General features: G+C 33.5%; 3 protein-coding genes and 3 non-coding genes across 7 annotated transcripts; 4 read left to right on the forward strand and 2 right to left on the reverse strand.

The window, feature by feature from the left end:
* Positions 1-3,260: 3,260 nt before the first annotated feature.
* On the forward strand, positions 3,261-21,497 carry LOC128676464 (protein takeout). Of its 2 annotated transcripts, XM_053756593.1 has the most exons (7): positions 3,261-3,464; positions 3,768-3,937; positions 4,448-4,518; positions 5,520-5,659; positions 6,614-6,763; positions 7,909-8,085; positions 21,481-21,497. In XM_053756593.1, exons 1-6 carry the CDS (start codon positions 3,398-3,400, stop codon positions 8,064-8,066), a joined length of 756 nt encoding a protein of 251 aa, XP_053612568.1. In that variant the 5' UTR covers positions 3,261-3,397; the 3' UTR covers positions 8,067-8,085; positions 21,481-21,497. The 2 variants fall into 2 exon arrangements, with proteins under 2 accessions (XP_053612568.1, XP_053612577.1); XM_053756602.2 differs by lacking the exon at positions 21,481-21,497 and having other exon boundaries at positions 7,909-9,186.
* On the forward strand, positions 9,777-13,389 carry PIG-U (Phosphatidylinositol glycan anchor biosynthesis class U). Its single transcript, XM_053756581.2, has 3 exons — positions 9,777-10,649; positions 10,837-11,108; positions 11,679-13,389. Exons 1-3 carry the CDS (start codon positions 9,886-9,888, stop codon positions 11,930-11,932), a joined length of 1,290 nt encoding a protein of 429 aa, XP_053612556.1. The 5' UTR covers positions 9,777-9,885; the 3' UTR covers positions 11,933-13,389.
* LOC128676451 (uncharacterized) lies at positions 13,502-24,237 on the forward strand. The gene is made up of 14 exons (XM_053756569.1): positions 13,502-13,592; positions 13,945-14,119; positions 14,306-14,593; positions 15,112-15,317; positions 16,125-16,199; positions 16,797-16,979; positions 18,107-18,293; positions 18,950-19,053; positions 19,864-19,981; positions 21,764-21,903; positions 22,179-22,462; positions 22,916-23,128; positions 23,383-23,572; positions 24,062-24,237. Exons 1-14 carry the CDS (start codon positions 13,556-13,558, stop codon positions 24,211-24,213), a joined length of 2,352 nt encoding a protein of 783 aa, XP_053612544.1. The 5' UTR covers positions 13,502-13,555; the 3' UTR covers positions 24,214-24,237.
* Positions 23,618-23,691, reverse strand: TRNAT-AGU (transfer RNA threonine (anticodon AGU)). Its single transcript has one exon. It is a non-coding gene; the product is annotated as a tRNA-Thr (tRNA).
* Positions 24,238-24,424: 187 nt separating the features above from the next.
* TRNAR-CCU (transfer RNA arginine (anticodon CCU)) lies at positions 24,425-24,497 on the reverse strand. The gene has a single exon. It is a non-coding gene; the product is annotated as a tRNA-Arg (tRNA).
* Positions 24,498-25,039: 542 nt separating this feature from the next.
* On the forward strand, positions 25,040-25,111 carry TRNAW-CCA (transfer RNA tryptophan (anticodon CCA)). The gene has a single exon. It is a non-coding gene; the product is annotated as a tRNA-Trp (tRNA).
* Positions 25,112-25,527: the final 416 nt, after the last annotated feature.

The raw sequence follows: 25,527 nt of genomic DNA on the forward strand, positions 1-25,527 counted from the left end.
ATTTCTTTATTAGGTACGGTCGACGATTAAGTATAATTATACTTCTTGCTTCTGCCAATAATACAACCTTAATTTAGGGAAAAAATATTTTGTTCTCAGTCGGCGCCATTAAATTGCGTCAAAATATTTTCCCCTAAATGTTTTGGATTTATTTTACAACAAGTTAATAAATGTAAAAAAATGTAAAAAAATGTAAAAAATAATAATTGTCGTGCTAGTGATGTTGTTATTTCAGAGTCAAAGAGTAATTTAAGTATACTTTTATTATAAAAACTAAAAAAATATTAAATCAATGAATACAATGTATGAATCAAAATTATATTAAATTATCGTGTTTGGTTATTTAAATACTTTTTACATTTTATTTTTAGCAAAACGAGACAAGCCATACTTGATGAGAACTTTGATAAGTGCATTTATTACTGAACCAATTTTTACAAGCTTTTTGCGTAAAGTTGATAGCCGACTAAAGTATATTCCAAAGAATATAATGACGTGACATTTTTTCTAAATGAACTTGGGATAGGTATTCCCAACATTAAAATGTATCAGTTAATAATATTTATTTCTTAAAAATATGTGTATTACTGACATTTTATAAGATTTGATACATACGTTGAGTTAGTCATATCAGCAAGTAGGTACCTAATCTGTCGAATACTAATGTAAATGTCACTCTGTATTTTTAACATTTGAATGCAGCGTGAAAGATCGAAGGTTATAATTTTCCTGTTAGATATGCAAGATTGAGTGCTGACTAACACTGACTCTACTTGGAATATAATTAGGGTTGTCATAACTTGGACAGGGCAGGCCGGTGCTTTAGAGATGTCCTTCTTTTAGGTCACATATATAAGACCGACGAAGCTGTGATGGGCCGGTCAGTTTTCGCGATTTAGCTTTTTATAGATCGCGACATTCGCGACCGTTGTTAGGTATAGGAAATTTTAGAATACATGGCATGGTCAAGTGACAGTCCCGAATATATGGGACGTATGGCAACCCTAAAATATAATCCATGTTTTGTGGTTGAGACCGTCAAATTTTAAGGTCGTCGATCTTTTGGAACACGTGTTGATGACTGCGATCAACTTCGCATGTCAATAGTAACTGTTTTATTAAGTACTGCGTTAGCACTGCATACCTGTACTGCAATAAGGATTACTTCTAGCTTGATAGAGTTCATACACAAATTATTATCAGTGTACAAAATATATGCGTGCTCAAATATATTATTGTGTGATTAAATATATAACGTTGATGTCGAATTAAAAATAGTTAGCTGTTGAGTAATTACATTTTTTTCTTTATTAAGTAGGAAAAAAACATTCATAGCATTTTTTTTTTCTTAAAATGTGACCGCGAATTGTTTTAATCAGAGGCCTTAGTGCGAGTTGTGTTAGTAAACGTATCAGAAACAAGACGTCGTCGTCGCCGCTTGCTGGGAAACAGCAGAAACAAGCAGTAAAATTCGCACTACGACATCGAGTGCGTGTCGCGGTGCAGAGAACATATAAAACGACAATAGTATAATTAATCTCGAGTGCCGTTACGGCCATCGGGATTTAGAGCAACGCAAAAAGTTTTACAATGAACTGTCATACTGAGACTATTGATCATGCGATACGTTTGTCGATGAATCTTAAAACAGATTTTTATTACCAGTTACAAAATGTGTTAAAAATTGCGTACATAATTAATACGTAATTTACAATTTGTGTTTTTATTTTAAAGAATATTTGACCACTGAGGAGTACTGTAACTTACCATTTTGTTCGCGACGTCGCTTGTTTTAATAATTCTCGGTAGAACATTTTACTTTTTTGGCCGTCTGCAAGTAAATGTGGTGTGGCAATTATAGTTATTACAGATTACAAAATATTAAAATAAATCATTTAATGGTAGGTTATGGATATATAGGACATGGTCTACCTAAGCCAAACGTATTTATTTCTTATTTCCTTTCAAACAAAAGATTTCAACGAGCTCTACCATAGAACAAGCTCTCCCTATGTCCTCCATGAATAAAATATACGTTTGGACGTTATCAATTAACATTATTTACCTGTTGCCAGATGTTTAGTAGAATTTATTTGAAAACGTAGGTAATTGAGGTGTCGACGTAAGTTCCGTAAAAGTTGTAAAAGTTTAGCAAAACACCTAAATTTTAAATTATGTAAAATTTTTTATTTTTTATTTTATTCCACAGACATAAACATGTCTGTGGAATAAAATTAAAAAAAAAAAATTTTACATAATTTAGTTATAGTATAGTTTAGTTATATATAGTTTAGTTATATATAGTAGTTTAGTTATAGTTTTTTTTGTACTCTAAGAACTAAATAAATAAACATTTATTTAGTTCTTAGAATACAAAAAAAATAAATGTACGTTACTGTTACACAGTTAGTATTTTATATTTGCCCCCTGCAATTTTTTTATTAGAAATCTTTGCTAAATCACGTATACAAGGATATTTACCTAGATCGATAGAGTAGTTTTGTTGTATTTGCTTATTTCTATAGCCTGAAAATTGTTGGATTAGTCAGAAGTAATTGAACAATCGACTGATTGTCAAAAATACACGTGAGGTCCAACAGAAATATAAACTTCAGAATTGTGACAACCGTGTAGTGATCAAAAGTTAAGCCAAAAGAACTTTACATATTTTAAAGCACTATATAATTTCTTGAGCGACACACGATAGCGCGTTCTAAAACTAGATATAAATATTCAATTTTAATATTGGCGATTAAACAGTAACCTTCGCAAAGCAAACGGAAAATCAGACAGGTATCCCAAATATTAGAAAAGTACAATTTCAAAAATATGTGAATCCTTATAGGAAGCTGATCCCTCTGCTTGTCCTATTTTCTACCATTTTCAAAAATATTCACGTGTATTTTTACTTCTGCCACTTTTACGTGTTGCGTAAAACCTTAGGCTTCTTAGTCTAAGATTTTTATTAAATTCACATTCAAATGTGAAACTACAATTTGTGTTTATGTTTTTTTCAATTGAACTATGAAAGATAGTTTAAACCTCTGCATAATTCATCGAAAATCTGAGGCTACAGTTTTTAATCTTTCTTTACATAGATTTTACTAAATTTGGTTCCGTTCCCGGGGCAAATATATTAAACAATAGTCTACATAGTAGTGCGCTTAGTTTATAAATGTCAATTGTTATTATAGGCAGCGTAAACGACCGGTTCTCCTTCTATGACTGGTCCTTCTATTATGTATTCCATCGAAGTGTGGCGGCGTCGCCGACATTGAGTTGAGAGCCGAGTTTATGCAATCGCACGCCGAGTCTCTCCCAGCAGTTCTCTCAACTGGCACATCACCTAACGACTTACTCTATATAACTCGTTTTCTTGTGAAATAATTTTTAGAAAATGAAACAAATAATAACAATATATTTATCCATTTTGCTGTCTAGTTGTTGTGCCCGCGTTGATATAGGTATGTGTTATTTATATTTTGTACTTCACATCGTGATTTTCGTGTCTATTTTAGTATTGTTTGTTAGTTTGTTTTTAAATAAACTGCTGTGATCCACTGCTAATGTTGTTATAAACAATTATCTGTATTCGACTCGCTTGAAAAAGTTACTTCATAATGGTAGAATTTTTGAAATAGTCATATAGGTACCTTATTTTTAGTCTTAAAAGCCCTAGGATCTATTTTGAGTTTTAGATTTGTGTTCAAGCAAAGCCCATAAATTACAAGAAGGATTTTCACAAGCAAAATTTTCTAATTTTCCAGAGAAATATCTAAAGGTGTGCGACAGAAACTCTGTGGATGTAAATGATTGTCTGGTAGAAGCCGTGCAAGATGGACTGGAAGCCTTAGCGAATGGCATTGAGGATTTGGGGGTGCCAGCAGTAGACCCCTATCATCAGAAAGAACTGCGGGTCGAGTATAAGAATAATCAGGTTGGTATACCTCCTCAATAGTGTGCCTATGTGAATACTGCGGATATACGTTTTCTGTCCTTCATTTGTGATGAAAAACATTGCATGACACACGGGTGCATTGATCATTACATTATCGGGTTCAACCAGCTGCGTTTTTTTAAACGGCTTTTTCCGTCATTAGATAAGACACTGGAAGGCACCCGACACACCACAGACCCCAGATTGCACATTGTTATAATATTTATGATGCAAAACGATGAAAAATAATCTGTAATTCGGCATCTCTAACGGATTTCCCATGTGAGCGAAACCACGAGGCACAGCTAGTATTTTAAATAAGAACATCTACAGAATGTCTTATTATTATATCCATGAAAATATTTCTTCAAATCGTATTAGTAGTTTAAGAGATTAGCGCGTTCAGACAAACGTGCATATAAATGCTCGTCAGATTTATTAAAGTAAGTAGTAGTAAGTACAGATAGTGTTTCACATACATTAACCGCAATAAGGACATTGTATTTTCAGATTATTGCTAAAATGTCTATGAAAGACATATTCGTGTACGGTTTGAGAGGAGCTAAAGTGCATGATACTAGGTAAGTTTATCTATCTACTCATGAGTTTACATAAACTATGTACATTACACATTTCATTATCGTCACACACTATTTCATGCGGCGACAGTAGTTTAAATCCTTGCAAATCTCTAGTTTTCTTTACATCACTTTCTCCGGTCCGGTCCGGTAATTATATCTTATCTTCGATATTTGTTTTGTATTTTTAGAATCTTCTGAAAACCTATTGAAAATTAATGTGTATAGAGTTCAGTACTCTGAGTTTTACGGGAAACCTCGGTGCGCGAGTTAACCTGTTTTTTGCACGGACAATCATTGCATACAATGACACAATTTTCCCTTAACCTCTTTATTTCCATTCAGTTTTAATAAATTCTAGTCCGATTCTAGTAAAGATTTTCCTTAATAAGGACGAGATAGTGGTTGACCCCGTATATTGCTCAGATTGGAGTAGTCATAGCTTAGTTCTTGAACCTTCTGATTACCATCATAGATAAGAATATTTCTGACGTAATTACCGCAGGCACGTTATAACTCTTGCAAAAAAATGTAAAACATTTTTTTTAATATTGCTAAATCGTTTACTATTTGACTAAATACGAAAATTATATAATGCAAGTTGCTTCTATGAAACTAAGCAGAAAAAGGTTGTAGTGTAGGTAATACAAGTCATGGAGTCATGATGTAAGATTCCAAGTCATGCACTACAGAAAATTGCCACATAAAATAGTAGTTAATTTTATCCAATTAAGATTTAAAATTACGGGAAGTAAGGTTACGATCATTAAAGTCAAGCCATTTAATTATTATTTATATTTTTGTACCATAATTAGACCGGTTCTGTTGCTTTTGTATTAAGTACAGTATTTTTTCAGTGTAGTTCATAGTAATAATTCAGGCATAGCATCTAGTTTATGTTTAAGTCAAATACATACTTGAATATTCATAATATCTGTATTTTTTTTTGTTTGAATTTATTTTATTTTCCTGTCGAGTTACTGAAATCTTCCATCATATATCAGACTCCGTGCAGATGAAGACCGGTTCCACATGGAGATCGACATGACATCGCCGAAGGTGTTCGTCACGGGGCAGTATGAAGGAGAGGGCCGGTACAACTCGCTGCGCATTAATGCACATGGCACTTTTAATGCTACTATGTGTAAGTTTATTATGAATGGAAATTACGACTATAGTTTCAGTCTATAGACCATTTTAAAAACAGGTGCGACTCGACCCGTGGCAAATCATCTGAGTGACCTGATGAAAATATCGTTAATTATATATTTTTCTCACGTTAGTTTTAATCAAATAATGTTTCTTTTCCATATCGTTTCATGGATGATGTAAATCGCGGCTATGGTTTAAGAACAACCTTAGTTACTAACACATCTTAATACTTGCAGATATTTTCTTTACATTATTCAGGATTTTTCATAACATATCTATATATATATTGGAACAAGAGTTTTTTACAAATCAATGCCCAGCCTAAACCATAGAAGTTATAGACGCGAAATTTGAGCAGTAGCTTTAGGTTATTACGTAAGTGTAAGTGTAGTATTCGACCCCAAAGAGATAAAAATTGGGGGTAAAGTTTGAAAAATAACGAAAATCTTTACTGATCTCCTTGAAAATAGGCATAAATGCTATGCAACAAAAATAATGAAACCCGTGTTTCAGGATTTCTTAAAATTTGACCTTTAGGGTAGTTAAATATAGGAGGGCACTTTAGTTGACGAAATTTTGAATTCCCATTCAAAATTTGAATTCCCATGACGAAATTTTGAATTCCCATTCAAAATTTCGTCAACTAAAGGTATGAGCAGACAGCTCAGCGGTAAACACAATTGAATTCACGTTGACTGTTGATGGTTCGAATCCTGAACTTCAATTATTTTGAATTAAATCTGATTACCTGTTTAGGGTGATTTCTAAAAAAAGATTTATTATCGTTTTACCCGTGCTTTTACTCGAGCGAAGTTGGGACGGGCTGCTAGTAAATTATAATCCAACAGAGCTTTACCAAAGTAGCGCATTTTTAACTACGTCGAAATTTATTCGTTCTATAATTTTTAGGTATAAACTAATTGCTAACCTTAATATCTGTTTTCAGCTGATTTAGTATTTACTTGGAAATTAGACGGAATACCAGAGACGAGGGACGACAAGACTTACGTTAGAATCAATTCATTCTACATGAGGCCAGACGTTGGGAACATTGAATCATATCTTACTAACAACAACCCGGAGACGAGGGAACTGAGTGGGTAACATTTTCTTTACCTACATACATTATAAGCTTTTCCTGTTTTAAATATTTGTGTGATAGAAGTGAGTAAATAAAAAATAAAGTTTTCCCTAGCCCCGGCTAGAAAATCATTGTCCTACTAATATTATAAATGCGAAAGTTTGTGAGGATGTATGTTTGTAGGTATGTTTGTTACTCTTTTACGCAAAATCTACTGGACCGATTGTTATTAAATTTGGTACACGGGTAGAATATAACCTGGAATAACACATAAGGTACTTTTTCTCTCGAATTTCCCACGGGAAAGAAAACAAAGTCCTCTGCCGCGTTCGCTGTTCGTGATATACATATAACTCAAAAACTACAGGACGGGGATTTTTGTACGGCTTTCACCAATAGTGATAGTGGACTGATTTCTGAGGTAAGTTTAGGTGTATAATTTATTTTTATTTTATTCGAGCGAAGTCGGGTCAGGCCGCTAGTGATGTCTAAATCTATGGAAGTCGCATATAACATTTACGGTCATGAAACACGTAGGTACTAAAACAATTTATATATTGTTTACTCCACAACATCGTTGTAAATTACTTCGCATATCAATAAATAGTCTTGTTTATATACCTGCAAATTGTTCCAAATGGCAGATATGCGAAATATCTAAATATCATCGAAATATCGAATATATATAATAGTTGTGCAGTTGTCCTGCTGGGTTTAGATTCTTCATAAATAAGTAGTACATATACAGTAGTACTTGTATTGTAGTAGCTGGAATGGAGGGGCTATAGCTAGGTTTAACCCTGGAACAAAACAGAAGCGAAATGCCTCTTCACGCCTGACCGGGTAATAAAACTAGGTCAGCTCGGATTCCTACAGCTAGACCGAGTCGACCGACTGGCGAGCGACTGTCATATCACGATATTCGTTTTTAAAAATGGTGTTACATTTCACGTGAATTTGTATCATATTATTTATATTTTACATCATTTAAATAGACATCTCACAAATTTTATTGAAAATCAATTTACAAACATCTCGCTAGATCGTCTTAGAAACAAGGATATGTTGGATGACAAATCGCACTCCAGTTAAACATGTTTTTTTCCCTATTTGTATTATGTAACATTCTGAATATTGATTTTGTATTTAATAAATTTCAGCAAATTTGGGAAATCGATTTTCAAACAGCAATTGGAGAGCATTGTACAGAGAGTTCCTGCCCTTTGCGCAAGACAACTGGAATAAAATAGGTATTCGCGTGGCTAACAAGATATTTTTGAAAGTACCCTACGATCAGCTATTTCCTGCTAATGCCTGAATATATGTAGATAATCATTTAAAATAATAATAATAATCTAATATAATCATTTGCTTTTGTCAGTGGCAGTCTATTAGATCATCTCTAACATTTCCGAAGCCCTATACTGAATCGAAGGAAAGTCTTCTACCAAATCTTCATATTTAAACGAAGAAAAATGTCCGGCAGGTAGCGCTACTGTCGCTGCAAACAATGTGACCTATCTGTTCTTGAATGGTCTCTACTTGATTTTAAAGTCTATTACGATGTGGTTAGCTTAGTTTAGCATTATTTAAGTGGTACGGAAAATAATATTTTGCTGTGATATTAACATGTAGTAAGTAAGTACTTATGTATTATATAGAAATTATATTATTGATTTCTATGAAACTTTTTATATCAATTTCGTACTTAGGTTAAGAAAGTGTCCTTAAAATCAAATATGAATTAAAATCTTACCATTATACATAAGTAACCTATAGATTTCTACATAGACATACAAGTGTTAAAGAAAGAGGGATATGGGGCAAAACATGTTTATCAGTGTCGGCATAGTAAAAGAAACACAAAAAATATTATTGTTTTTATTCCTTAGATACAGCCAAGAGTCACGAAATTCAAAAGATAACATTTAGCTATTAGGATAGTGGGATTGGTATTCAGGTATAGAGATAGTGATAGGTTGCTTATGACAAGCATCTCTAGTTTTTTGCTCTTTCCCTTGATTGACTTCTACAGCCTGCTGCAACAGTTGGCACATTCTATGGTTTTTGCTGGGTATACCTGCTATAGAGTGTGCTAGTATCGAATTACGCTGTTACACATGTTTTGTCCCTATCTTTCTCTGATAGTGAAAAAACAAGTGCAAATAGACTTAATTAAATAAATTATATCTAAAAGATTGTGATTTGTTTATGAATAAGACTGTATGAAAATTTATTGAACGTTACTAAATATAACGGCCCAGAGAAGATTAAATGAAATTCGATATTAATGTCATATAAATTAAGGAACAAGTACTAAATTGTAACAGTTACAAATTACTTTAACATGTAATATTTGGTCGTATATTGTTTGAAATGAAGCGAATATTTCACTACGTTGTCAAATTAAATAAATGAAGTATGAAAAAAAGTAAAAATTCATTTATTTTCCACGTACGTACGTACCTTAGTAGTACCTGTACAGTTTTCTTCGTCGGGTATCATAACGAGAAAAAGGAATCATCTTGCATATGTACTTAACAACAAAATAATTGTAAGGATAAGGAAAAAACAATGGGTTAGAATTCGAAATTTTACTGGTACAGAACATAGGGTTTTGCGTAGGGTTTTTCAGGTACGGCTAACACTCAACTCAGAGCCAAATAAGTTTGTAGTCGGGCTGGACGCATATCATACTTACACACTAGTAGGTACAAAAAATAAATACATTCGGTTTATAAGAACCACAGGTTTTGCGGTTAGTCCGATCGTCATGATCTATGTAATGCTTGACTACCGAGCCAAATGACACAGTACGAAATTGATTCTAATATCTGTAATCAAAACATATAACAAGGCTCGCCGGTCAACAAGATTGTGGTTTGCAGTAATCCACTGGCGACCTTCTACCGACAGACCACAAAGTTGCGTCTTAGCTCGCCTTCCATAGGCATATAATTAAAAAAATAATAGGTAGTGTCACAGTCATAATATATTTTTGCTGTCGTTGTCATATTGACAATGACATTGGCTATCAGTTACGGTTTTGTGTTGGTTTGGTTTGGAAAAAAACATGAATTGAAAAAGTGTTTTGAAGATAATTTTATTACAGATTTTAAAAACATTTTACCAAAATAATGGCTGTAATTTTAAAATATTTAATTGCGGGTTTAGTTAGATATTGGCTCATTCACATCGATTACTGGCAAACTATAGCAAACAGAGTGGAAATAGCGACTCCTCTAAACTCATGGAAAAGGTTAATTGAGGGAGTGTATCTATATGATCGAAATATCAATCCTTATGAAGGAGATTCATTTCATGAATCGCCAATCATGCTTGTGCTATTCCATTTTTTAATGAAGAAAGTACCCTTCATACTGCCGGCGCTATTCACAATACTGGACCTACTAACAGCACATTGTTTATACCGAACTTCTAAAGCATTTATACGCCTTTTCAAAGAATCACAAGAGAAAAGTTTGCTTTATGTGGCTAATGAATCGAAGCCAATGCTATTGACTGACTCACAGTTGAGAGAAGCATCAGAGTATGTGTTATCTGTGTATTTGTTTAATCCTTATTCAGTGCTGAACTGTGCTGGAATGACTACAACTGTTGTACAGAATTTGCTGGTGGCAGCATCATTGTGGAGTGCATGTAGTGGGTATAGAATTATGTCATGTGCATTCATTGCACTTGCCACACACCAGGCACTGTACCCTTTGCTACTTATTGTACCCATATCTATTTTGCTGGCAGATATTAACAGTGGCTGCAAAAAGTGCTCCTACATTAGAACCCTCTTAGTATTTGTACTATTTTGGGGTTTCTTGATTTACATTTCTGCACACATAATGAATGGTTCCTACAGTTATGTTTACAATACTTATGGATTCATGTAAGTAGTTTTACTTTTATTTATAAAAACTTATTATTTACTTGTTTATTGAGAATATTGGACCACTATGATCAAAATATATTTTTCTATTTCTTTTGGCATTATAGCAGTAAAGTTCCCTAAATATGTATATTTCATAATCTCATGATATCATAATATCAATACATGGAATTTATTGCTTTTTCAGATTAACTGTTCCGGATTTGAAACCCAATATTGGACTCTTCTGGTATTTCTTCACAGAAATGTTTGAGCATTTTCGTTTGCTGTTTGTCTGTGCATTTCAAATCAATGCACTGGCGTTGTATGTGGTACCACTCACATTGAGGTTTAAGAACGAACCCATTCTATTAGCAACGGTTCTCATAGCTCTCTCCACGATATTCCGCTCTTACCCTTGCATTGGAGATGTTGGTTTCTATATGGCACTATTACCAATGTGGAAGCACTTGTTTTCTTGTAAGTATGAGTCTTAATTGGGAATTATCATTAAATATACTATATATATACTGGGCCTTGTAATAATTATAATTGAAATTAAATAATTTTCACAAGCATTGAGTCAGATTTTCAACTATCTAAAGATCATAAACTACCTATTATATAAACAAGCCAATATCAGTAGTTGTATCAATGGTTATTGCTGGGATTAAATCAAACAAAACTTGGTTAGTGTAAAATAGAAATATTATTGTAATTCACATAAAATTAATGAATAAGATAATAACCAAAGAATCCATAAAAATTATGACATTCAGAATCAAAATGACAGTTCTTTCATTTTCTTTTAAAATACTACAGAAGTTTAGCGGCCAGTACTTATTAATTACTTTTTATACAGTAGTAATTAAACAACAGTGCAGTTCTGTTATAGAAATAATATTTTGTAGTACTATGCTATAATCTAAGAACATTTCCAATATACCTGAAGCAATGGTATAAGGTATTTTAAAACTTCTTGATTATCTTTGAGTGTAAAATTATGTAAAATAGTTTTTTTTATTGATATCTCAATCTACTCTATTCCAGTTATGCAACAGAAGTTCATTGTGGGGAGTGCTTTTATAATCAACTCTGCCCTTGGACCTACAGTATGGCATCTTTGGATATACTCAGGATCTGCAAATGCCAACTTCTTCTTTGGAGTAACCCTCTCTTTTGCCACAGCTCAAATTTTCCTTATCACTGATTTGCTCTTTGCATATATAAAGAGAGAGTTCACTTTAAAGCACGGGTCATCACGACAGGTGGATGGTAAACCTGCAAAATTAGTTTTACGATAGACTATGACATTGTAGGTCAGTCAAACTACTTTAATTGACATTCAGATGTCTTGGTTATATATTTAAAAGATATCCCTGTAGTAATGAACAACGATTACAGAGACATTATAGATTTAAAAAAATGGTTTACAACTAGTCAATATTCTACTTTGTACCCCGCAAATATTTATGGACAGAAGATTTTCAAAATATGTGTCTTTGTTATGCTTAAATCGTCTTATCAAAAATCATCTCAAAAACTTTACAAATTAAGGGCATAGTATTCCATCATTCCACTCCATTATCCATTATATATGTGTATAAATTGTTTATATGCATATAAACATCATGTATGACCATTTAAGAAAATTCTGAATGTTTAAAATCTCAACTGAATGTCTAACAAAGTATCTTTTTATTATATTTTATGCTAGATATACACTACCGGCAAAATTTTAATGTAAACATGGCGAACTCTGCATTTTCCTCTAAAATTACATTCCTGTTACAAGAAAAGAATACAAAAATGTTTCAAGCTGTATTTTGAGCCTAGTAGTGGTTGTCTCTAAATTTCTGTATTAATTCAGAAGTGGCTAGACTAGATGTCCTTCCCTACTGGGTTACTAACAACCTCTTTTAACATTTCATAGTTATAACAAAGTTAGTTATTCATATACACAATCTACACAAATCTGGTTAAGGTATAAATAGTCGAACAAATATGGAAATACTTTGATATATAACCTCATATCTGTACTGAATAAAACTTAAGGGATATTTATGATCCAAGTACTCACATTACTATTATGGGATAGCTGTATATTATCATAATCTTTATATTAATCTTTCATCCATAATCCTACCAAAGTAGCGTCTATGGCAATGTGTGCAAATATTTATAAAATAGTGTGTTCTTTAATTTGGGTATATATTTTTTGCATTTACTAAGTATTATAATTGTTATAGTATATTCACAAGTGTGTTTGGTTGTGTTCAATATAATTTATAATTTAGTTATTATATTAAATTATAATATTAATAATTCATGTACATGAAATATTAATAATTCATGTACATGAATTATTAATATTAAATTTGTGATAAGTATTTTTATGTCGATCAACACATGACTCAAAATTAAATGGCAGAAAAAATTTTAACACTAAAAATGTTTTATATTTTGCAGATTAACTTTTAGTACAAAAGGAAAAGATTTTATTTCAATGTTATAATAACGTGCCAAACAGCCCCATGTCAATGTGATTAAAAGCTCCATACATGATATTTTTTGTTTTTACTGCGATATTAATGAAATTATTCTGCTAGGTTTACTTGTCTTGTGTCTTACAGAGCCATTTATTTATCATTTGCCATTAAGATATATCACCGCGAATTTATTTTGGCATTAATAAATAGGTAGGTAGTTTTATTGTAAAACAAGCAATTTTAATTGCTAAAATAAATTTATTTTAATAAAAGTTTGTAATTATTGCCCTTCCCTAAAATTATGATTTACATTTTGTGTGCTCACAATGGCTCACCGTTTGTTATCTTATCAGGTGAGATATGACGATCATTTGAGATAGTAGTATGCGATGAGTTTCAGGACAATAGCAACGGATTAATGATGTGAATTAAAAAATCATGAAATACATAGTTTTGCTTTTGTCGTGCGTTTACTGTGAGTATAATGTTTTGTTATATAGGTAGTCTTAATTAAACATGTAGATGCATCCTCCGCTGACATATTTGTGCATCTACAAATAGTAAAGTGAAAACGAAGTAGCAAATTAATGAAATTTAATTGTTGATTTTTTATATTGTTTTTGCCACCTTACATTATCCTAGGTACTTACTTACCTATTTTGGTGTTTTTCCCTTGAATTAAGTTATCACTACACTAAATACTTTTTTAGAAAATAAAATAATGGAGGGTTTTTATTTCTTTTTTTTTTCTTTAGATAATTTTTTTTGCTGCTGAACAGAAAATAAAAGTGTAATATTTATGGTTACATAATGGCATGTATTTTTAGTCACATACAGTGTTGTGTTACCAAGTATCCCGGAACACTTGGTGGCATGCTACAGGGCGGGCGGGCCGCCCCTGCGGGCTCCCCGGAGGCTGGACGTATTCCTGTCTCTTTTAAAGAAAGTGGAACTTGATTCGAAATTAGACACCAGATTATTGGCCACGTCCCTACTTAGGAGGTCTGTATATGTAACTGTTTATCCAAGGAAAACGAATTACCTTCCGAGGTTTGAACTACTCAGCTAAAAGAAAAATAATTGAGAAAAATATTTATTCATTATATGTTTTTTAAAGAGATGAATTTAATATTTAGGTATATAGGTATCTCTTTTTTTGTAAATATGACCCATGTATGTTTTTTACAGTCTACGTCTTGATGGCATAGAAGAATCAAGTGAAGCCATAGAAACAGAGTTCGTGCTACCGTTCAGAGCATCGTCCTTCCAGTTCCACAAGTACAAGATCCTTATGGATCTATTCCTACCGAGTCAAGACCTTCTTACCATTGACGAGATTCTGGCGCTGGATGAGAAATGTATGATACATAAGATGCTGAGTTCCACAGTACGACGATGGGAGAGGGGGGATGAGAATGTGGTGTGCCCAATTTCAGTTCAGACCACTGACACAATGGCTACTCAGAATTCTCGTAGGTGAGTATTAATTTAACAAATATTGGGTATTTTACTGCCCGCAGTCACACAAACAATTGGTAAAGTTATGATATTGTTTTATATGATGTCTGAGGTTGTGCCAATGGCCTGAAATCTAAGAATGACGTAACTCATGCGAATGAAGCGGATTTTGGGCTTGCGCATAACTAAAGAGAGAGCCAGCTACGCCCAGGTTATTAAACGATAATCAATCGCCATTAGATAACCTTAGTTGTCAAGTTATGTGAGATCTACATTTGGTCACAGAAGATCTCACACCGGTGTCACAGTACGTATAATAAATAATACTTGCCATTGTTCACTTTTACAAAGTAGACAAGAAAAAGAGAACGTATAAAATCCTGAATACATTCTCCTCATTAAACTCAGATTCGCCCATTTCGAAAATAAGTGAGTAACTGAGTATTTACCCAGACACAGGGTGATTACCCACCATTGCTTGTTAATAGGTCAACGTATGTTGTTCCATTGACTATCATAAGGTGACATATTTTCAGGATTCACAGCCGCTGTCCAATCGAAGATGGCGTGATTCAGACGAGATGGGGTCCCGTGGCAGTGGGGACGGTGGTGGCTGCCGTGGCGGCCTCGCTGGAGCCGCAGAGCGTGAGCGTCACCGAGATTCTGAACCAGGATGTCTTCAGCGCCGGCATTGCTGAGCCTTTGATGACCTCCGCCAAGCAAGAGTGGCTTGAGGACATAGGTAATAGAAATAAATAAATATTAATTTATCAAAAACATGAGTACATATAAATTGGTGTTCAATAAGTTTCTCTGTCTTCTTATGGCTGACTTCATTGGCTCATTCGCGGAATGTCTCTGTCTCACAATAGTAATACAGTAGGTAGCTGTATTACGATTGTGCTGCCTTTTTGTTACTCTGTGACACAATGTAATTCTATGTATTTATTTTGTTAGTAAATGGGTTTGTAACAAATAATCAATCTCTTTCACAATTTTTTTTTATATAAGAAAAATCATTTATTAATGTTACAGAGTAAGATAATAATTTCATTATTTTGGTTAGTAATTTTACTTTATTATGTATCCAAATAAGAAAAAAATATTACAATCTTAATTTTATTTCTTATTTCAAAAGAAAGTCTCTGTCGCGATATTTTTTGAAAAATACTAAATATATATTTTGCGACCAAACTTTTCCATTCGTAGCCTACAAGCCAGTATGCATTGCCACGAACACTGCTTCTTCAATTCCACATTAATTTTTTGAGCTGTACTTTTCCATTTAGGCAAAAAAATAATCAATTCTAGCTCCCCAAATAAATCTAATATGTTAATCTGATTTGCTTCAATTTCCCACATTCAAATTTTCAGTAATTGTACGAGAAAAATATATGAGTAAGCTAGCAATAAGCCAAATTATTCTAATTACGTTTGAAAAATCGTGTAAATTTTAAATTCTCACTTCTATGAAGGAAGACAACAATGAGAAGATATTATACATGTAATGTATGAGTAAATTAATAGATATTTATGCATGTAATTTCAGAGACACTCCCTGGCAATGAACGCACTGTAATACCTGAAGCTGAAATTAATAATATTTGGGCGGCGACTCTAGCAGGTACTTTTTGTTTCTTACTGGTTGCCCTTATTGGTATAAAGCGACGCGATATGAGAATGTCATATTTTAGGATGAATATGCATGTGTCCTAAAAAATCTTTATTTAACATGGACATACTCGTATATGTCACATTTAATAATTTGATATACATATTCGCTCCGCATCATATCGCGGAGCTTTGTCTCAATAGAGACAACCGTTGCTTTTTTAAAGCGGACGTTAATATATGTATTCCTAAAGTACGCGTCACGAAATAACTTCGTGGGAAATATCGGTATCATATCGACCACGTTGTTGTTGTCAGCAACTATAGAGCCATGTCTGCGAAAGAAACCCCTTTTCGTGTAACTAAATTAAATAAGTATAAATCATAAAATTGTTTTGGTGGAACATGAGATTCAGACGTTCTATATATAAAAAAGTATAACTAAAACTTATCTTAACGAATCACTGCTGTTATCGCTTTTGCAATACCATATACAATTGTCATGGACATAGCGCCCTATTAATTTTATATAGACAGTTTCATTGTAGGTGTATAAATAATTGAAACGGATAAAAGCTATAAAATAACTAATGTATTTACAAATTTTCAGGAGACTTAGCCGAAGTAGTGATCAACCAGGGCCCTCGGTTCGGGGCGTCGTCGCTACTGGTGATCGGCTCCAACAACCGATGGAACGACACACTGTTGCCTAGAGACCATTACATCTTGCCACAAAACGCCACTTTTGTAGACTGGCAGTTCACTGACGCGGAAATCTTAGCCGGGATCGATGGTAAATAGGAGTCACTAAATCAATCAATCAGTAATAAAGAATATGGGCAATCGATATGAGCCAGAGTCATGGCCATGTCCCATACTTCTTACCCAAGGAAGGCCTGTGCCCCACAGTAGGAACATATGGCTGTTTATAATGATGATGAAAATAACATTTGAGGAAAGGGCTCAATTCAAAGAAAGTCATTGCGTGTTCTAGCTCTTAAATTTTAGGAAGAGAGAAGACTAAATAGCGATTATATAAGTTTTTCTGTACCATGGAAGGATTTCGAGTGTGAATGTTGGAACAAAAATTACCCTAGGTTTGAACACTCACTCAATAATTTTTATTTTTGAATGTATATTCCTACTGGTGAAAGAAATCAGTTCAGTAGTTTCTAAGTTTACCTTCGACAGTAAGTTGTAACTTATAAATACTTCATGTAGTTTCACTGCCATTCATGTCGGAATTTGGAATTTTTGCATTCCTTTTTTTTATTGTAATTAATTAGCATAATGTTCAACATTTACATGACGTGGACATGGCTTCATTCACGTAGCAACTACGCAATCTAATTGTACTTTTCTAGCTACCTCTTTACATATTTTTGAAAGAATGGAGTGTGTCATAAATACGTAAGTTTATAAATTATTTATAAGAGCGTTCGAATACTCGAGTAGGTAGCCAAATGCCTAATTCGTGATATTTGTATGTTAGGAGTATGACTAAATTTTTATTTAAGAACCTTCGATGAATGGTTAAATTTTTAAATTAAAACTGATCTTTAACATTAAATCTGAAGCTATAGCTAAACATTTAGCAATGTGAAACAAACAACAATCAATAATACATTCAATCAATAATACATGTTATATTAAGTAAAATATTGATTTTCTATTAAATCTTCAATAATGATAAGTTAGTAAATGTAGAAGTTAGCAGGTTGATTACTAATTGATACTAACAAACAGCCACAATTAGTGTTTTTTTTTTTATAAAGTTCCTCAAGAAATTAATTTCTTATCCAACAACGAAAATTATCGAAATCCGTAAACGTCTTTTGGAAATCACATACAGAAGAATGACAGAAGCGGAGGGCAACATTATTAAACTTCCTAATACGCATATGTTTTATTTCCTTCCAGGTTTAATCCTATCGAATTACGTGCCGGAATGGCTAGAGGAGAGGCGTACATTAAGGTTGTCTCAGATAATGGAGATGTACTACTCAAATGAAGGGGTTTCTTTTGATTCAAACGTAAAGGCGTGCGAGCGACGGAAACTATTCAGAAATGTATTTAATGCCACTCATCTCGCTTCCCAGACTTCCAGGTATAGCTGAATGATTTGTTTACATGATTTTTCATTTTAAATAAAATAAATGAATATTTTGTATTTACCGTAGCTTATAGTCGTTACGTTAATGGCATGTCACTATACTCACGGATATGTTACTCAATCTGGAATCGGGGTATTTTAATTCTTTAATGCTCACACTCATCGAATTAGGTGTTTATTTATTTAAAAACCGCTTTTGCCTTGACAAACAATAGCAAGCTTGAGATAGCAAGGTGGTTCTATAAGGCACATAAAAAAGGAATTTACTCATGATAATTAAATCGATGTCGTTTTACTGACACGGTCATTAACATTAATAATCTACTCATCGCACCGACTCATCCGCAAAAAAAGACACATAACTATCTTTTTGTGAAAGGAATTTTACAAAAAGATGAAACACATCGATCTCCAAATCAAGACGTATCTTTAATATACTTTGAACACCGATGCAACTGAGGAAGAAACCGGGAAAGCGCTCAGATGAGTGAGAGAGATGCTCTTAGAGTCTCGTCTTGAGGGACCACCAGGGTACAGGTATTGTGAACTTTCAAAAAGTAATGAATCAATTGTGTGAACACAACTTCACCGTCCATTACATAAAGTACATAGATTAAACCCAGGAATGACGCTGTTTTCTCTATTCTCAGGTTAGCCCACGTATTATCTTTGTGGCAGATCACAGTTTACATCCCCTTTGAAGAAATTGACAGGATTAGCGCAGCGGCGGCAACCGTGTTTGAGAACTACCTCAGTGAGTGCTTCAGTTAATATCAAATTCGTTGCGAATGTTTCTGCATCCAATATTAATTACATGTATTACTTTAGAAGTAAAGGAGACCCAAACATTTATATCTTTATACAATTTATATTTGACAATGTGCATGTAAGCTCATCAACAATTAAAATATTGTTTTAATTTAATTAAACTAGTTTTGTGTTATTCATAGATACCAAACGCACCTAATCCTTAATAATATTTACAAAGAGTAAAAATATCGAAGTAATATATTTTTGCGGCACGTCATTTAATGTGAAATTTTCCACTATTAACTACAATAGATACAAAACAATACTTAGACTAGGTGACACAAAAAAGAAACGTTATATCTAATGAAAAAAATTGTAAAAGTTTGCGTCATATGTAAAAATATGCCAAAAATTAAAAATTCAAATTTAGTATTGAGAACTTAATGCGTCATCTTCGCGAACGATGCGAGTTGCTATTTGGGTATTGCATGTTCTTCTCTTTCATAAAACTATGCTGTATTTTATTAATCATTATAACATTAATATTTTATTATCTAACTTAAACTATAGTTACTATACTGGACCAACAAGACCTATATCCCGAAACTCCCGCTCCTAATAAGAATTTTCAGGTTCGATATAAAGTAACTTACCTTATATATTGTATGTGCCATTCTAGGTTATTTCTAGCGATGTACCAAATATCATTGAAATCTATCAAGCCAATGTTGCGTGATTGAGTGATAAAAACATATTCGAACTTTCGTGACTTTTGTGTGGATAAGACTAATCCACGATAAACATATGTTTGCAGATAGCATCCTGAATAAGTACCATAAAGCATGTGAGCCCAGCCACAGCATCCCGGTGATGGACCTGGTGGTGGTTACCGACAGCTCCTGGAAGGGATATGATGTGGAGCAGTTTATGTCGTGAGTATGACATTTATATAAGAAAGCTTATTTATTATAGAAGAATAGCAACTCTCCTGATGGTACCAAGCGACTAAGGGATAAAAAGCCTTGATTGCTGATTGGGTACAACAGTATTTCTATGCGTAGCCGGTCTTAAAATCACAGTCGAATCTCTAAAGGAAATCGAACATTGAAGGGTTTATTTTTAAGTTTACTTCTGGCTTCGAGTTGCTATAGTCCAGAAAGTAACCAGAATCACAAATGTAAACATTTTTCTCTTGTTGTGTATTTGCCCCAATCATGCCTTTTTATTATTGAAAAGCACTAATTGTGACAACAATTAGTGCCTACAAACAAACAAACAAATCTTCAGTGTGTATACTAAAATGCAACATATATATATATATATATATATATATATATATATATATATATATATAGTATTTCTGTTTGTATCATAAGCAGCTAAAGGATCAAAAAATTATCACCGAACCGAAGCAGCACGACATAGTTCGTGTATATTTATTTGTCTGACCTTGTTTTAGTTCATGTATACCTCTATTATTGATCTACACGATCATTGAACTTTCGGAGCAAATCGCCGGTGCGCAGCTCGTTTTCCATTAACATGAAAACATTTTTTGAACTAATCACTGGAACTACAGCTCGAAAAAATTAAAAAAGTACTTTTGAAAGTGATGGTCAGATTCACGAAGAAGAAGACTAGGTATTCAGAATGCACATTTTGTGTAATTTTTTTTCAGAAGAACAATGCCAGGGGTCGCGACTAATCAAAATTATCTGAAGAACGGCATGAATGAATGAATTATGGAAGAAGTATTAAATGGAATGGAAAATAACTTATTCAATAATTATTAGAATTAAATAATAGGTTAGTTTTATATAATGTTCATGGTGGTTACAATAACACTTACATACATGTGTACAATACAATAAAATGTAAGCCACGAGCGAGATGTAGCATAACTACGTACTTATATAAGGGGATGTTCAACTACAACATTTATCGTCCCTTGATTCAATAAGCACGACCATTTTAGATCACTAACTTCATATGTACATATGTAAATATTTAATTATAAGGAAAATTAATGCGCATACTAAAAATGTTTCCGAGGTGCTGATTAGAGCGTCCTTGATTTAACGATGCAGTCGGTCATGGCGAGTAGCTATTTATAAGTCATCGTGGAAATTTTGGTGAATTTTCCATTTCTGAGTCAGCTCAAGGTTTATGGTAGCACTTGTGTTATCGATCGTAAAAACGTTATGCCAACTAAAGGCTATCAAATCAAATGGTAACAGACATATGACCTATCAACATACGTTTGTCGTTTGTATTCTAATTAATAGCTTTATTATTAACTATTCACAGAAAAGCTTTTTATTTATTAGTCATGTTGATGCCATTGTTGGTAAGGTACCTACATCAAAGCGTTAATATTTTTAGTTTAATATCACTACTTAATATCAGAACTTGACTTTTTCATTGTTTTATATAAAATGGAATATAAGAATAAAGAGAAGACAATGGCAAATCGAAACCGCTCCATTAACAATACCATGAAAATCGCTGCGCGGGTTCGTTCCACGTAATGACTGCGAACTTCAACCGTGAGGAATCCTACTAATATTATTAATGCGAAAGTTTGTGAGGATGTATGTGTCGTATGTTTGTTGTCCAGTAGATTTCACGTGAAAGAACGCGAAGTCTACTGGACGGATTGTTATGAAATTTGGTACACGGTATAGTAGCGATTCTTAGACATTTTACCATTTTAGATGGATGGGAGACGCTCTCGAGATCAACATGCAAAGGAGTACTCTAGCCCTGATGCACGGAAACACGGCGCAGTGGATTGTCCCGCCTGCGGATAATCTCACTACTGTCTTTTCTCATATACACAACTTTACTGATGAGTGTAAGTAAGGGAATATACTTAATATCTCGTTTCCATCTGGTTATTTATTGTTTACTACATAAAGATTTTTAGTTGATGTAAGAACAAATACTGTCTTATAACTTCATCGCCAATTGAATATCATAATTAATTATAATTTAGCTTCAACATAATATAGTAGAAGCAAAAACGTTAACTATTACAAAATGTGAACTTAACTAAACACGTACTTTGTACTATGTTTCAACTAAATAAATATATATTTTTTTATAATTGATCAATTACTTACTTCCCAGGGCCCAACCGTCTAAACCTGCCGAACATAATCTCAGCAGTGATGCAGCTGGAGCGCAACAAGTCGCTGCGCGCGGCCGCCGCATGCGCCGCGTCCGCCGCCGCCGTGCTCGTGCTCAGCCCCGCCGACCGGCCCTCCGCCGCAGAGCTGGAGAGATCACAAACTCTCATGAAGTCCCTCCGAGCCTCCTTCTTCGACGTCTACTTCATCTATGCCTCTACAGACTTGACAGTTTTTCAGAATATAAACGACGTGTATTTGGACTATTCAGAGCTATTTTTGCAGGTATTCTATTGTTGCTATCGAGTGTAAAGGTTATTGACATGAGTTTCGTATAACGGCAATGGATGGACGCGAATAGGCGTACATTGCGTAGTTTGCACGTGGGTAAGCTCACTTTTTTGCTCCAAGAAAAAACCAATAATGTACGGTTGCCGATAATGTATAACGGGCATTAACTACCGTGCAAGAAACCGATTATCATATAAACTCATGTAGCACAAGTATACGATCCGAACTTATTTATAGTTACAATTTTGTTAGGTATTCTAAATATAGTTTGTACATAATAACATGACATAACACACACCAAATTATTATGTAATAAAATATATACTAAACCGAATGGCATAGTAGTTTATTGAATCTTGAGTTCATGGACAGTGGTAAAAATAAAAGCTTGTAAAAACAAAACTAAATAATACCGACTCGGCTCTAACAAAAAATATATTGTTACAGTTAGCTTCTGCGAGTGTCCACAATGTAATAGAAGCGGTCGATATGAATATAGTTCAGAATGAAATTCCGACCGTTTTGATGGGAATGCATTGTCCATTCAACGGGACCACGTTTGAACAAACTGAATACGAGGACTTCGTGTTGCCAAGTCGCACTAAAGGCTACCGTATACATCCTTACTATTTGAGACTGCAGCCACTCATTTCTGTACAGGTAGCTCCAGGTTTTTATTCTTACCGTTAGTTATTATTATACTATCTTTAAATCGCTCTTTTAAGAGTAATAATATAAGCGATTATAACTCGTGAAAGAGCCATAAAAATATCGTAGCTATTCGTTATACTGCCATCTATATGCTGTAAATATAACTATTCATTACCACAGCGCTCTGTGTTGTTTTCATTGTGGAGGCTTGAACTGTCTCTTAAAAGTTTTCAAATTTTCACTATTTTGTTTATTTATTTTAGTTTCGCAACAACGGTCAAGGAGAACTGTTGATATGCACATACCGTGGTGTTGAAACATCTCATACCTGCCAGACTTTAGCTGAACGAGAAACATTTATATACAATTTAACTATTCCGTGTCAGTCGCCAGAATTTTGTTTGCCATCTCATTATACAGTGAGCGTTCGTTCAACGTCAAATACCTGTGCAAGTAAGTAAAACAAAGGGGAAAAAAATAACACTCACTTTATGAGCTAGGCCCCGGGGGGATTCGAACCCCCGATCTCCTGTTTACTAGACAGGCGCTTTAACCAACTAAGCCACGGCGCCGTTAGTCGCGTGGTCGAAAATGTCAATCATTTAACAATGATCTTTAATTCCTCATTTTCTTATTTGCTAAAGATGAAATCGAAGATTTTGCACATTATTTCAATATTTATTTTAAAAAAACGATATGCCCGCTGATCCCCAGAGCCATTGAGCCCTTAAAATCCCCGATTTCACATTTAAAAGACATGTTAGTACATCATGGATAACATGACTAATAAATTTCACAAAATATTGATACGTTTTAAAATATTAAATGTGAACAAGTATTATTATAAAACATTACACTAAAGAAAAATATGTTTTGTGTCATACTATTATGACAGAGAGTCAGCACACTAAATATGTAATAGATTTTATGTTATATTTGTAGATACAGACTGCCGCCTTCCAAACCAAGTGGGGTACTACATCCGACATTCTGGCCTAAATTGCCTGGCAATACGAGGAGCTGCTCCCAAGACTTCGTACTGGAAGCTTCACATCGTATTGACATTAATAATCTCATTATTCCTAATTAGATAATTAATAAACAGTTATTATATGTAATGAAAGTTAATTCTTATTCCTTCAGTCTTTAAAACACAAAAGTACATGTAACTTTATTGTATTCTTTACCTATTACTTGTCTAATCTGAGGCAATTTATGCAAATTTAATCACTTGAAAAGTGCCTAATTTGCAACAACAAAAATGCATATTTGCATTTCGGTGAAGCAAAATAGTCATAACACGTGTACCCCTGGTGGGACTCGAACCCACAATCCCCGGCTTAGGAGGCCGATGCCTTATCCATTAGGCCACAGGGGCTTGCTATCAAGTTGTGAATTTACTGATATGACGATACATTATTTTAAACTCTAGTTCGCTACATTGTATGGTTTATATAGGTACCTCTTAGTTTACCAATCAATAAAATAAGACTTTTTTGTAATTAGGTAATTTGTTGAAATCGTTGTAGTGAAAGTGGAACAAACATGTTATGGAACACGAATAAATTGCATTTTTGATAATATCTAAATAATTCTACACAAAATATAGCGTAATAATGCCTATACTTATGTATAGGTATTATTTTACGGTATATTTTGTGTTATCTAATTCTCAACTAAGTAGAACCCTCTCTAGTTGTGAATAAGAACTAATAACTACTTTTAAACATAATAGATGGCGTTCTCAGTCTTTAAATAAAATTAATAGAAATAAGTCATGCATATTTTTTAGATTTATATAATGTGTATGTAAAATAGAAAATTATCAAGATTTTTGATTTGTTGCAACATATGAAAGATTATATATAATTACCAACAATTATATATAATGTATACTTATATTTCGAAAGCATCAGTAATGACTCCGTGGCGCAACGGTAGCGCGTCTGACTCCAGATCAGAAGGTTGCGTGTTCAAATCACGTCGGGGTCAAACATTAGCTTTTTATCACAATTTTGTTAGATTTGCATTCATCTGAGATTGAGATATTCTTTATGTAAATTATTAATGTATTTTTATAAACTAGGTATATACATTTATGAGTAAATCATTTGACCTTGCCATCTGAGCCATATACAAGGTAAGTACGTACCTTATACACCTATATGTATAAAATATAGCTCAGATGGGAGGAAGGCTCCAGTTAGAAGAGAGTGTATCCCAAAATGGTGACCCCTAGTATAGTAAGTTTTTTCCTTCGTCAGGAATTTGTCACAGCCCCCTGATTGTCACTGCAAGTTCCCTTAACTATGCATTTAGTTTCAGTGAAAAAGACAAAGTGAAATAACTAGTAGTCTTTCAAATTTAGGTAGGTAAGTTCGATTGTTGATTGTATCGATAAAGGTTAA

Source organism: Plodia interpunctella, chromosome 2, assembly GCF_027563975.2.
Source record: "Plodia interpunctella isolate USDA-ARS_2022_Savannah chromosome 2, ilPloInte3.2, whole genome shotgun sequence".
Taxonomy (NCBI): Eukaryota; Metazoa; Arthropoda; class Insecta; order Lepidoptera; family Pyralidae; genus Plodia; species Plodia interpunctella.